We start from the raw sequence: 14,265 nt of genomic DNA, 5'->3' as shown, positions 1-14,265 counted from the left end.
TGAGTCAATGAAGGCCAAGGACTGCCAGCAGCCACCGGAAGCTAGGGGGGAGGTGGGCAATTTTTGCCTTAGAACTCCAGAAGAAGGCAGCCCTGCCAACACCCTGATTTAGGACTTCTGGCTTCCTGAGCTGTGAAAGAGTAAGTTTCTGTTGTTTTAAGTCACCAACTTTGTGGTAATTCATTACAGGAGCCAAAGGAAACTAATGTGGGGGAAAATGGGGGAGTGACTGCTAATGAGCATGGGCTTTCTTTCTGTGGTAATAGGAATGTTCCAAAATTGTGATGATGATTGCACAACTCTGTGAATATGTTAAAGATCACTGAATGATACACTTTAAATGGGTGAATTGTGTAATGTGACTTATATTTCAATAAAGCTGTTACATGCATAAAAAGTCCTAAATAAAAATACACTTTTTTAAAAAAGATTTATTTTCTAGAGAGCACACGTGCGCGAGCACAGGGGAAAGGGGCAGAGGGAAAAGGAAAGAGTCTTAAGCAGCAGAGGAGCCCCACACGGGGCTTATCTCATAACCCTGAGATCACGACCTGAGCCGAAACCAAGAGTCGGATGCTTAACCTGATTGCGCAATGCAGGCGCCCCTATCATTATGCTTTTTATAATCTCTTTCATTTAAACATTTTTAGGATTTAAGATCATAACCCCCATATAAATAAAGCAATGAAAATTAGAAGCACAGCTTCACAAATTTTAAAAACCACTGTCTAATACATTTAAAATGAAGGATGAATAAAACTTAGCAGTCTATTTTAAGTTAAAAAATATTTAATATTATTGGATAAAAACACCGATGGTGACAGCTTTACATGGCTCATTCCATACATTCCATAATGTAAAAGGGCAAAACATTACTAGGAAAGAAATGAGTAGTTGGGTTTGTAGAAGATTTATTGACCAGATAAAAGCAATTAATACGAGATGACAACATTTAACTCAAATTATAACAAAACTTTTAGGGAGATAATTGGGTCAAATCTCTCTGATGTGTCCTGCTAAGGAAAAGAAATGTATCTTTTTAATCCATAAGAAGTTCAAAGTCAACATTGATATTGTGTAACTATCAGTGCTATTCTAGTAACCTAGAAATTTGCTATAAATAGCTTTATCTTTTGTTAATCATTCTTACTATGATTTTATTTTATTTAACAGTGAGGACTGAAGAGGCATAATCATTTTTTAACCACTGGGTAAAAGAGTACTATAAATTAAAGAGGGTGCTAAGCTTGACATTTTGTGTTTAAAAGATGGAATATATTTAATTGGATTGAATATATTTCATGAGGGCTTGGGTACATTTTTAAGCCCAAAATGTGTTTATGAAGTTCTGTGAGAGAATACATGTATGCCTTGACTCACTCTGGCTTGCTTTTAAAATGAAATCAATTTGGCACTATATGGAACAAATGAAGACAAGCAAAATTAGGTGAGACTAAGATGCTTCATCAGAGTTGCCTGTCTTGACTTACAATTCTTACTATTTCTTAGTTCTTGACCGAACAGAAACAAATAGACCTAACTACAGAGCACTTCTATGATGTATGAAAATAGAATCTAGAGCTAAGATGAGACTGCTTCACTGATGAGCCAATCCCCCACTCTGCCATAATTATAGTTACAAATGTGAAATTCATTCAGGAATTCATATTTTCACGAAATGCTTATGATTTTTCAAGTTTTCTTGCTAGATATGTTGTAGTTAAGTGGCCAGCTAATATATGGTCTTTGAATTAAATAAGGAAATTCATATAAAAGAAACACCTATTTTATAGCGATCTTACTTTACTTGAAATTTCCTTTAAAAAAACAAAACACCAAACTAAAACTTTGTAACCAAACTCTTGGAACAAAGCACTGGTGGCCATATTTTTGAGTCTCCGATAAATCTTGAAGTCCATTCACTTTTCATGTTTCAAGTGTTTCTTCATTTGCTCCACAAGTATCAACAACACAAATTAAACAACTTGTTACTGGAAAAGCTCGGACTTTGGAGTTGGCGACCCATTTGTCTGTCTCAGTATTATATTCAAGGATGTGTCCTAATCGACCCACACCTTGAAAACCAGCCAAGACATAAACTATAGAGCCAACTGCTGCACACTTCACTGTTACACCTTTCCATGGCATTGGTGAGACCATCTTCCATTCGTTTAATTTAATATCATAATATTCCACGTTGTCCAGACCACCTTCAAAAGAATAAAATAACATGAACAACTACAATTAACAATTCTAAGATCTCTTAATGTAATAATTCTTTGCATCTTCCCATCATTTTATTATGAACATTTTCCAAATATGCAAAACAGTTAAGAATCTTACAATGAATGCCCATATATCTACCATCTATTCTTTTTTTTTTTTTTAAAGATTTTATTTATTTGAGAGAGAAAGAGAGAGCAGGAGAGGGGGGAGGGTCAGAGGGAGCAGCAGACTCCCCGCCAAGCGGGGAGCCCAATGCGGGACTCGATACCAGGACTCTGGGATCACGACCTGAGCTGAAGGCAGTCGCTTAACCAACTGAGCCACCCAGGCGCCCTCTACCATCTATTCTTATTTTTACTTTAACACAATAAAAATTTAACTTAATTGTTACTTGAATCCTGAAATATGTATATTTATTTTTACAAAATTATAAATGTTCTATCTGTTCTGGGAAAGCAAAAAAGTCAGTGGATTTTCCTTCTGATTAACTTTGACTATAATTATTCAAAAGTCTTCTATCTTTCTGCCATTTATCTTTTAGCAGTTTATGGAAAATAGCAATGGCAAGAGACAGGAGAAGGGAAGAAGGTATTTCTTTGTTATACTTAAGTAATGCTTAAAGGTACTGACTACAATGAAGTTCGTGGACTATAGATTCAGTCCAGATTCTCCATTATTTAAAGAAATAATTTCAGATTTTTTTGATATTGTTTTGGAAGTTTTAATTAATGAAATAAGACATAATACATAAACATCAAGAATACATATTCTGTATTCAAAGATGGTAATAGCTATATGAACATCTAGAAAATCCTAGAGAATTGTTCAAAAACTACTGGAATTAACAAAAGAATTTGTAATTTGACCATGTAGACAATAATCATGGAGAAATCAATAGCATTTCTATATACCTTCTAGCAGATATGAAAAGGGAATGCTTTCATACTTTGTGAAAGTATAAAATGCCAAGAAATCGATTTTGAGATTTTTTTTTTAAAAGACTTGCCCAGAGCTCAAAGGTGAGTTGATTAACTAGTGAGAAAGACTGTGTTCCAGTTAAGAATAGTAAGTTACTTAGAGATGTGAATTTTTTACAGAATTTTTCAGATTTTTTTACTACAAATTATTTAAGGAAATAAAAAGTGAAATTTACATAAACTATAGTTTATGTAAAATAGTAATTTAAAAATATTAATATTTAAAAATTTAAAAATTTAAATTTAAAATTAGTAATTTTAAATAGTTTAAAAATTTAAAAATAGTAATATTGACATTTTTAATGCAATATTTAAAAATGTTAAGGAAACTTTGCCATTCAGGGCCTGTATACAAGTCTTTTTTTTTTTTTTTTTAAAGATTTTTATTTATTTATTGAGAGAGAGAGAATGGTAGAGAGAGAGCATGAGAGGGAAGAAGGTCAGAGGGAGAAGCAGACTCCCCGCTGAGCAGGGAGCCCGATGCGGGACTCGATCCTGGGACTCCAGGATCGTGACCTGAGCCAAAGGCAGTCGCTTAACCAACTGAGCCACCCAGGCGCCCGGCCTGTATACAAGTCTTAAAAGTTGTATTTAAAAGTTTGTAAAAATTCAAATGTTTCTGTCACTTAATAGTTAACTAATGTGACACTATTACCCAGAGGGTGTTTGGAAATGTGTGAAGCTGAGACTGTCGCAATGACTGATGGCCATTATAGGGATGTTAAATGTACTACAATGTTTCTTAAAATATATTAGTTCTCAGAAACTATAAAAATAAGTATAATAATATATATGATAAATGCTTGTATTTATTTTTTTAAATGCTTGTATTGAGATTTTAAGAAATGTTTCAAAAATTTATGAGAAGGAGGTATCAGCAAACTCACTGGGAAAGCTGAACAGTGAATTAATGTCACATACCCAAGCCATTCTGACCACCTACAGCAAATATCTTGTCTTTTACAAATACCAGTCCATGATTCTTCCTGGCCTCAATCATTGGACACAGCTCAGTCCATCTGAAAAATAAGAAAGCTTTTAGAGTACTTGTTCACAGGAAGTAAAGTACTCATACTACTTTAAAAGAAAGGTCTGTTATCCTAGTTAAGTGCTCATTTAGTACTCACATATGTTCACACCCACACACAAACACACACCTGAAAAGACTAGAAAACAAAAGCTTAATGTGGTTTTGGGTAATTCATTTACAGGTGGGGTAAACGGGGATTTTATTCCTTTCAACTCCGACAGAGTATGAGAAAGAGAGAACATCTGGAGACTAACACATCTTTGGAAGAAATCCATTTCCTAATTCACAGTAACTTGTTAAAATGGTAACAAAAAAGAAAGGGAGGATACTTAAGAAAATATAAAATACTATTATTGTCACATATGGTTTTTTAAAGAATTTTTTAAAAAAAGATTTTATTTGAGAGAGAGAGAATGAGAGAGAGAGAGAGAGCATGAGGAGGAGGGTCAGAAGGAAAAGCAGACTCCCTGCTGAGCAGGAATGCGGGCCTCGATTCGGGACTCCAGGATCATGACCTGAGCCGAAGGCAGTCACTTAACCAACTGAGCCACCCAGGCACCCGTCATATATGGTTTTAATTAATATTTATGTAGGAGTCAAACAAATTTAACACTGGGCTCTAGCAATCAGCAAATTAGTAGTATCTGTTACTTTTCATATGTCCACCTTCAAATGTACATTTAGAACTTTAGGCAGCACTAGTAACAGAAGTACTGTCATTCTGTCAAATTTAATAACTTACCAGCATGTTGTTTTGTTCATGGCCACTACTATAAATAATGAGATTGAGGAGCGCCTGGGTGGCTCAGTTGGTTAAGCGTCTGCCTTCGGCTCAGATCATGATCCCAGGGTCCTAGGATCAAGTCCCACATTGGGCTCCCTGCTCAGCAGGGGGGTCTGCTTCTCCCTCTCCCTCTGCTGCTCTCCCTGCTTGTGCTCTCTCTGTCAAATAACTAAATAAATAAAATCTTAAAAAAAAATAACAGGAGGGGTGCCTGGGTGGCTCAGTTGGTTGGGCAACTGCCTTTGGCTCAGGTCATGATCCTGGAGTCCCAGGATTGAGTCCCGCATCGGGCTCCCCTCTCAGCGTGGAGTCTGCTTCTCCCTCTGACCCTCCCCCCCTCATGCTCTCTCTCTCTCAAATAAATAAAATCTTTAAAAAAAAAAACAAGACAGAACGTAAATGTGGACACAAGTGTTGAAGAACACTAATTCATAGGTAGCAGCCTCATATACACAGACAAGTGTTATTTTTTTCTGTGAGACTCAATCCCTTCTTTCGCATACAATCCCACACATACGATTGACGTTTGTGATTGTGAAGGTGGTACTGGCACACAGGCTTGTGTCTTAATAGCTAACATAAACCAAAAGCGTCCAAGCAACAAGAAAAGGGTAACCTGACATAAGCGTAACTCTTTAATATAGTTATTTACATCTCTTCTTTCAAATAATTTACTAAATTTAACTTTTCAAAATATAATTAGGACATGATTAACTCTGAAATATTAACTGTTTTGTTGCCTTATATTCATAAAATTGTTTTGTTTTAAAAGTCGTTTGGCAGTTGCCACATTCATTTTCAGAGCACTCTGTAAGGTGAGGTGGGCAACATTGTTCCTTTCCCCCCCGCCCCCGGGGGTAAACACACATGCTCTTTCAGGTGAAAAGAGCAGCATTCAGCTCAGAGGTGGGAGCTAGTACTGGCCCTCCACTCCATCTCCATGCAGTGAGCTGCAGACAGTGGCTGTCAAAGTGTATTAAACATAGTATCTGACTTGGAAAAATTCAAAATATATACCCCTTTCTTCTCCACACATGTCCATGATATAAAGTAAGAGCATATTTTTATGTAGGGTGGTCCTTGACTTACAATGGTTCAACTTAGAATTTTCTCACTTTATGATAATGCAAAAGTGAAACACATACAGTAGAAACTGTACTTCACATTTTGAATTTTGATCTTTCCCTGGGCTCGCTAGATGATATTCTCTCATGATGCTGGACAGCAGCAGTGAGCTGCAGTTCCCCGTCAGTCGGGATCACGAGGGTGAAGAACCGATACACTTACAACCGTTCCGTACCCATACAGCCGTTCTGTTTTTCACCTGCAGTACAGTAGTCAATACATTACATGAGGTATTCAATACTTTATTACAAAACAGTTTCTGTGTTAGATGATTTTGCCCAACTGTAGGCTAATGTGAGTGTTCTGAGCATGTTTAAGGTAGGTTAGGCTAAGCTATGATGTTCAGTACCTTATGTGTATTAAGTGCCATTTTCAAGGTAACAGTATTTTCAACTTACAGTGGGTTTATCAGGATGTAACCCCATTGTAAGTGGAGGAAGATCTGTGTAACTAAGTCTCCTGAAGGTTTAGAGTTAGGAAGTTCCACAAAATATACTTTCTTCTTCCTGTAACTTCACATGCAGAGTATGTAATAGGTGCTTGCTCTCCCCAACCTGGACTTTAGTGTTTAGAAGCTTTTCTTAAAATTCTGACTGCAGAAATTGTGTCATGTCATTTCCATAAGGCTTCAATTCTTAGCTTCCAATTAAACCAGTGTAGTTACAAAACATTTAAGAAAACTGTAAAAATTGGAAAGAATTCTTATAAAAAGTAACTTAGATGGATAGATCACATTAAAAAAAGGAAATCACTGTAGCACATAACTTTTCATTTTGAGATCTGGAAAATTATAGTCACACTAGCTTTTCACTTAGGAAAATTTAAGGGCATTGAAGAGAATATAGAATATTCAAGTTTCATGCATAAGCTCAATATGTACAAAAGAAATGCTAACTTGTGTGAGTTTTAAGATATTCCCCAAACTAAATATATCCACCTAGTTTTAAAAAATATTGAGTTTGCAGAATTCCTTTATACCTTTTCCCTGCTACTATGAATAGAATATATTGATTTACACTCATAGTGCCTGAATAAAGATCTCAAAATTTAGAATCCTGGACTTTATCTAGTATGGGTTCTACTTTAGGAGATTTTTTTAGAAATGAAAAAATAATTAGGAAGCAAGATAATGAGACCAAAGTTTTCTAATTAGTATGCTGTAATACTTTTTGAGCATAATGTGTCTGGGAGGTAAAGTGGAGACTGATATAGGAGGGAAGAGAGTTGGTATACACCCCCCTCTTATAGTTTGGGACAAGATGGGGCAGATAGCTCAAGTGATAGAATGAGATAAGGGGTATCCCCAGAGTGCCCAGGCAAGTACAAAGATACATTTTGAAAAATACTGAGAATTAGTAAATTTGATGATCTCAAAGAGATTTTCTAGTCTCAACAGTTTTTTTAATTTAATTTTTTTATTTTTTTAAAAGATTTTATTTATTTATTTGACAGAGAGACAGACAGCGAGAGAGGGAACACAAGCACGGGGAGTGGGAGAGGGAGAAGCAGGCTTCCCGCTGAGCAGGGAGCCCGATGTGGGGCTCCATCCCAGGACCCTGAGATCATGACCTGAGCCGAAGGCAGTCTCTTAACCAACTGAGCCACCCAGGTGCCCCTCAACAGTTTTTTCAAAAAAAAGATTTATGTATTTTAGAGGAGAGAGGGAGAGAGAGAACAAGGGGGAGGGGCAGGGGGAGAATCTCCAGCAGACCACCTGCTGAGCGTGGAGCCCAATGTGAAGCTGGATCTCATGACCCTGAGATTATGACCTGAGCCGAAATCAAGAGTTGGAGGCTTATCCCACTGAGCCACCCAGGCGTCTCTGGTCTCCACACTTTAGCAAAAGGTAAGTCTCAAGGTAAGTTGTTTTCAATTCTATTTCTTTTTTTTTTTTTTTTAAAGATTTTATTTATTTGAGAGAGAGAGAAAAAGCGAGAGAAGGAACACAGGCAGGGGGAATGGGAGAGGGAGAAGCAGGCTTCCTGCTGAGCAGGGAGCCCGATGCAGGGCTTGATCCCAGGACCCCGAGATCATGACCTGAGCCGAAGGCAGACACTTAACGACTGAGCCACCCAGGCGCCCCTTCAATTCTATTTCTAACACTGGTAACCAGTTGAACAAAGAAATGAGAAAAGAACAATCGTAACTACAGTTTTATTTAGGAGAGGAGTTCTTTATATTTTAAATCCTTTAAAAATAGGTGGGAAGCATAAATAAATAATTGCACATGGTTAATCATATTTTATAATTCTTACTTTTCATTAAAAAAAATAGCTGGAGTGGAAGACTTCTATGTTTTGTAATCTGGCAATATTTCCTAAATATCAAACTCGAGCATAAGACTTGGTGCAGCTTTTTGGCATAACATTTAAGTTGAACATATTTACCCAATAATTTGTACTGGTCAAGGAAGAACAATCCTTTCAAATCAATAAATAAGTTTTCTTATCAAATCTCTTTAGATGTTCTGAGTATCAACAAAAGGTCTGACGGGGATATTAAAGTCACTGTACTTATCACCCCCCACCCCTTCAGTAATTGGCACATTACCTTTGGCTACATTGAACAGGTTCCATCACTAATTACAAGGTCAGAAAAACTGGCTATTTATTTCTTTAGGATTTTGCCTTTTATTTTTTATTTTTATTTTTTTTTAAGATTTTATTTATTTATTTGAGAGGGAGAGAAAGCACATAAGAGGGGGGAGGGTCAGAGGGAGAAGCAGACTCCCTGCTGAGCAGGGAGCCCGATGCGGGGCTCAATCCAGGGACTCCAGGATCATGACCCGAGCCGAAGGCAGTCGCCAAACCAACTGAGCCACCCAGGCGCCCCAGGATTTTGCCTTTTAAAAAGCATTTACTTCCCAGATTTAAGAATAATCGTAATGAATAAATATGTATCGAAACATACTTTGGTAAGCATGAACTCAGAATTAAGACATTATACCTAGGGGTATGATTTATTAATGACACAAATCAATATATAATGTTTCCAATTAAAGGCAAATTTACGGGGCACCTGGGTGGCTCAGTCAGTTAAGCGTCTGCCTTTGGCTCAGGTCATAATCCCAGGGTCCTGGGATCGAGCCCTGCATCAGGCTCCCTGCTCAGTGGGGAGCCTGCTTCTCTCTCCCTCTCTGTCTCTCCCCTGGCTTGTGCTTGCTCTCTCTCTCAAATAAATAAATAAAATCTTAAAAAAAAAAAGGCAAAGTCACTACTAACTAAATTTCCTCCTTCTCCCCTACATTTCCTGACCTCAAACAAAAATATTTTATGAATTTGATGAATTAGTCAGACTTGTCTCATTCCTAGGCATTTATTGCACAAACAGGAACAGAAAGAGAGGGGCTCCCACAGGGTAAATAAGGTCAAGTCATTTCTTAAAGCACAGAGGAAGGGTCCGGGACATAAACATATCCCGAACCTAGCTCATTCAAAAGTGTACACATTCTTAATACCAGAACTAAATTCTTCTGTTGGGTTCCTTCTACTTTTTGCCATCTTCTTCCTCTGAGCTTACAGAATATAATTAACTGTGAAATAAGACTTTTTTTTGTTTTTTTGTTTTATACACAGTGTAGTTTTAATGAGTTATGCATAAGGTTATTCCCATACACTTCTACACATAAGTTTACACACACATATCTAAATAAAGAAAGAAGTTACTTGAAAGACAAATTATACACAGCATAATTTCACTGAGTTAAGAACAGGTCTATTCCCAGATGATTTTAAAATAAGACTTTTAAATGGATACATACGTTTCTGTGGCAGGATCATAAACCTCACAGGAATTCAGCACTCGCCCAGAAACGTTGTTCCCTAAACTTCCACCACAAACATAGATCAGGCCATTGGCTTCCACCATGCCGTGGCTGCATCGCTGAGTCAGCATGCTGGGCTTCGTGTGCCAGCTTTCAGTTCTCGTGTCGTAGCACTCAAATAAATACAAAGCTGAGTTCCCTGTAAAAGAAAAGGGCTCCATCATGCTTCACTTAGTATATGTGTGAGCTGATGGTAGAGCTGGGTCATTAGTTATTGGAGGGAAGAATTTAAAGTTGTAGTCTTTTCTTTTTTGTTTTTAATATTTTATTTATTTGACAGAGACAAGAGACACAGTGAGAGAGGAACACAAGCAGGGGGAGTGGGAGAGGGAGAAGCAGGCTTCCCGCTGAGCAGGGAGCCTGATATGGGGCTGGATCCCAGGACTCTGGGATCATGACCTGAGCCGAAGGCAGACGCCTAGTGACTGAGCCACCCAGGTGCCCCCAAAGTTGTAGTCTTTTCTAAACTTAACAGTAACAGCAAAATGGAGGAATAGCTTAAGAAAAAGCTAACCCTGTTTGTATGAACCTTAGAAAAATATTTTTAAAAAGGATCTGCTGGAGAGACTTATTTATTGGTAATTGGAAATTGGTTTGATTTCAGAAGAAAAATTAAATAACATTACATATGTCTTCATGCCCAGTTATGCATGATGGGAATTATTCAAACTTTAAATGCTTACAGAGGAGAAAAGCATAACTACTTATAGATGGTAAATCCATACCTTAAACTCCAAAAACTACTATCTGATAATATTCTAAAGTTTATCATTTAACATTCTATAGTAGTCACTGTACCATTAACAAAACTATTTTTCCTGACTACTCTCAGTGGCTGTGTGAGTAAGCCCTGAAGTCATGCTGGCCCATTTTTGACTATACTCTCAAGGTATCACTGTATGTCTCCGGTGTGCTTTGATTACACTTTTTTTCCCCAAAGATTTTATTTATTTATTTGGGAGAGAGAGAGAGTGCACACAAGCACAAGTGGGGGTAGCTGCAGAGGGAGAGGGAGAAGCAGGCTCCCTGCTGAGCAGGGAGCCCTACGTGGGGCTCGATCCCAGGACCCCGGGATCATGACCTGAGCTGAAAGCAGATGCTTAACTGACTGAGCCACCCAGGTGCCCCTTGATTACACATTTTAACAGCAAAACATATACATCCTGTCTCATTATAGGGGCTCAATAAAGAGTTTTAGAAACGATACTAATAAAGCAACAAGTGCTTTTTTCCTTCTTGAGAAAAAACTTAAAATTTAACCAAATCGTATCTCATCTCCCACTCCTGGAGTTCTTGCTAATACTTAAAAACAACACCACCCCTAAAATTCTCAGTCACAGTCAAGGTCTACAGAAAGCAAAGTTCAGGGAGTAACAAATGGAAGAAGCAATGGTCCCAATTAACAATAACTTCTTTTTAACTTTTAAAAATATTTTCAATTAGATTCAGTTGGTTGATATGGCAGACATGAGAAACTAAAGTAAAAAACTGACTTAGTAATTGCTGAAGATACAAAGTTACCACTCTACTTTCTACAAAAAAGTGTTTCTATAGAACAGTTACTTTCTATTATCTTTAGGATTTATTGTATTTGAAATATGCTGTATTAGACATTCTCTAAAAAATGCTTTTGAAGGGGGGGAAGGTCACTTCTTAAGACACATTTTAAAAAATCTTTTTCTAATATTCATTTGATATTTTGTGGAAGACTAAAAACTTAAAACAGATAAATATGATGACCAAAAGTAGAACATTCTTTGGCCTAATATAAAAATCTCAAAGAAAATAAGGAATTAATTAACATTTGAATTCCACACCTTAGGTTTACTTGGTCTTCCTAGTTTCTTTATAAGCCCATTATTTAGCTAAAGAAATTATTTGAAAAGGTTAAAGCTATTATTAATCTAGTCTGTACCTAGAATATCCACTTAGAAAACTTATTCATTTAGAAAAAGACCACCACTGGACCCTAACAAATTACCCATTGACGAGAAAGATTTTTTACACCCAAAGCCATACCCTGTTCTGCTCAATGAGCATAAAACACCACTACCAGCCATTATATTACATAGTTAAAGAATAAAAGCAAATGAGAAAGATCATTCTTACTTTTGTCAGATACAAAGAAAGAAAAGGTAATAAGGTATTTAAAAGTGTGAATGTAATAAAGAGATTTTAAAGGGTCTATGAGTGAGCCAAACTCTAAAATCTTTAAAGCAAATAATATTATGTATGTAAAACTAATCTAGGGGCGCTGGGTGAGTCAGTCAGTTAAGCGTCTGCCTTCGGCTCAGGTCGTGATCCCAGGGTCCTGGGATCGAGCCACACATCGGGTTCCCGGCTCTGCGGGGAGTTTGCTTCTCTCTCTCTCTCTCTGCCCCTCCCCTTTCCTTTCCCCCCTCCCCCGCTTTTTCCTCTCTCTCACAAATAAATACAAATAAAATCTTAAAAAAAATAAAACTAATCTAGATAGAACTAAAATCCAGATGGTGTGAGGAAAAAATGGGACAATTAACATAATTGAGGAAGCTGAAGTTCTTGTAAAAGGATTTTTTTAAGAAAAGTAAGGTAAACCTTCAGGGAAATGGGCTCTAAATGTGACAGATATGTATTTAAATTATCTCAAAAAGACAACACCAACTGTTTATGCAAATATGAAAGCCAAGAAACATTTTTGGTAAAACACCTTCCCCAAAGAAAAATACTGAGTCAGTCCTTACCAACTTCGGAACCTCCAGATGTGTAAATTTTGCCTTCTGCAGCACAGGCAGCAAGGCTGTCTCGAGGCGTCGGAGGGCCCAGTTTGGAATACCAGCTATCCTTCACGACATTATAGCAATCCATTCGTTTTATGGGGAAAAGCTGAGAGCCACCCAAAATGTATACTACATTGTCCCAAAACACACATGCTGCATCTCTTCGTTTTTCAAAGGGGCAGCGGATGTCTGTCCAGCTATAATCCTATAAAAGGAAATGATAGGAAGCGGTCAGTAATGTAAAAATACAATTGATACAGATGAAGCAAAGATATAGTTGAGAAAATACAAAGTATAAGAGTATGTTAATTTGCTGAAGTACATATAACAATGTTTGGCTTGAGACAGGATCTAATTTAATCTTGTGTGATTTTTCAGAATGTTGGTTAGCTGGGGCAGAGGGCAAGAGGAAGATGGTGACTGCTTTGGGTGTTTTCTGGCTCCAGATTAAACTCTAATATATTTGGATGTGTCACTACCACCAGTCTTCTATTCCTTCTGTTATTAAGGATGATAATACAAGAAAATTCTAAAATAAGTAGTTTTATTATTTAGAAAAAAAACTTCTTTCAAACGTAAATAGGGACACCTGGGTAGCTCAGCTGGTTGAGTGCCTGACTCTTGATTTTGGCTCAGGTCATGATCTTGGGGTCGTGGGATGGAGCCCCATGTGGGGCTCTGTGCTCAGCGGGGAGTCTGCTTAAGATTCTCTCTCTCTCTGCCCCTCCCCCTGCTCACATACACTCTCTCAAATAAATAAATAAATCTTTAAAAACAACAACAACAGGGGCGCCTGGGTGGCTCAGTCGGTTGAGTGTCTGCCTTCGGCTCAGGTCATGATCCCAGGGTCCTGGGACTGAGCCCTGCATCGGGCTCCCTGCTCAGCGGGGAGTCTGCTTCTCCCTCTGCCTCTGCCCCTTCCCCCTGCTTGTGCTCTCTCTCTGTCTCGTTCTCAAATAAATAAAAAAAAAAATTAAAAAAAGAAAACAAGAAGAACAACAACAAAAAACCCAAATGCAAACATACCCATCCCTTCCCTGCCAGATATATAGAGTGGTTTAAAGAATCATTGGAGGGGCTCCTGGGTGGCTCAGTTGGTTAGGCGTGGACTCTTGATTTCAGCTCAGGTCATGATCTTGGGTTGTGGGATCTGGCCTCAAGTATAGCTCCACAGTCAGTGAGGAGATTGCTTGAGATTCTCTCTCTCCCTCTGCCCCTCCCCCAGCTCACACACATACATACTCTCTCTCAATCAATAAATATCTAAAAAAAAAAATCACTGGATAATATAAAGCTTAAACTGCTGTTATCCTACTGATGTCTAAAGCTAGAAGATATTTTGTAGACTTCTGTGATAAATTTTTACAAAATATTCAGTTGAGCCAGTTTATTCAGCTGGACTCTTAAGGCTGTGATATTTACTATGAAATACTTGAGTAATCTATTTTGACTAGTCTGCAAACTCACTTTTCTCTTCCTGATGATTAGAAATGAGCATGTATCAGTACTTCATAACAAGGGCTGTTCACAGGTTCATTTAGTTT

General features: G+C 37.6%; 1 protein-coding gene across 5 annotated transcripts in view; it reads right to left on the bottom strand.

Moving 5' to 3' along the window:
* Positions 1 to 769: 769 nt before the first annotated feature.
* KLHL7 (kelch like family member 7) overlaps positions 770 to 14,265 on the bottom strand; it is a 66,513-nt gene continuing 53,017 nt past the window's right edge. For all 5 annotated transcript variants that reach the window (XM_025873009.2, XM_025873006.2, XM_025873007.2 and 2 more), the window contains 4 exons: positions 12,686 to 12,926; positions 9,903 to 10,104; positions 4,125 to 4,222; positions 770 to 2,210 (listed from right to left, as the gene is read on the bottom strand). In XM_025873009.2, coding sequence (XP_025728794.1) covers positions 1,927 to 2,210; positions 4,125 to 4,222; positions 9,903 to 10,104; positions 12,686 to 12,926 — 825 coding nt within the window. In that variant the 3' untranslated portion in view covers positions 770 to 1,926. The remainder of the gene's footprint in view (positions 2,211 to 4,124; positions 4,223 to 9,902; positions 10,105 to 12,685; positions 12,927 to 14,265) is intronic.

This window comes from Callorhinus ursinus, unplaced genomic scaffold (genome assembly GCF_003265705.2).
Source record: "Callorhinus ursinus isolate GAN/ISIS: 27379988/994484 unplaced genomic scaffold, GSC_fseal_2.0 scaffold12, whole genome shotgun sequence".
NCBI lineage: Eukaryota > Metazoa > Chordata > Mammalia > Carnivora > Otariidae > Callorhinus > Callorhinus ursinus.
This window is presented reverse-complemented; position numbering and strand designations above follow the sequence as displayed.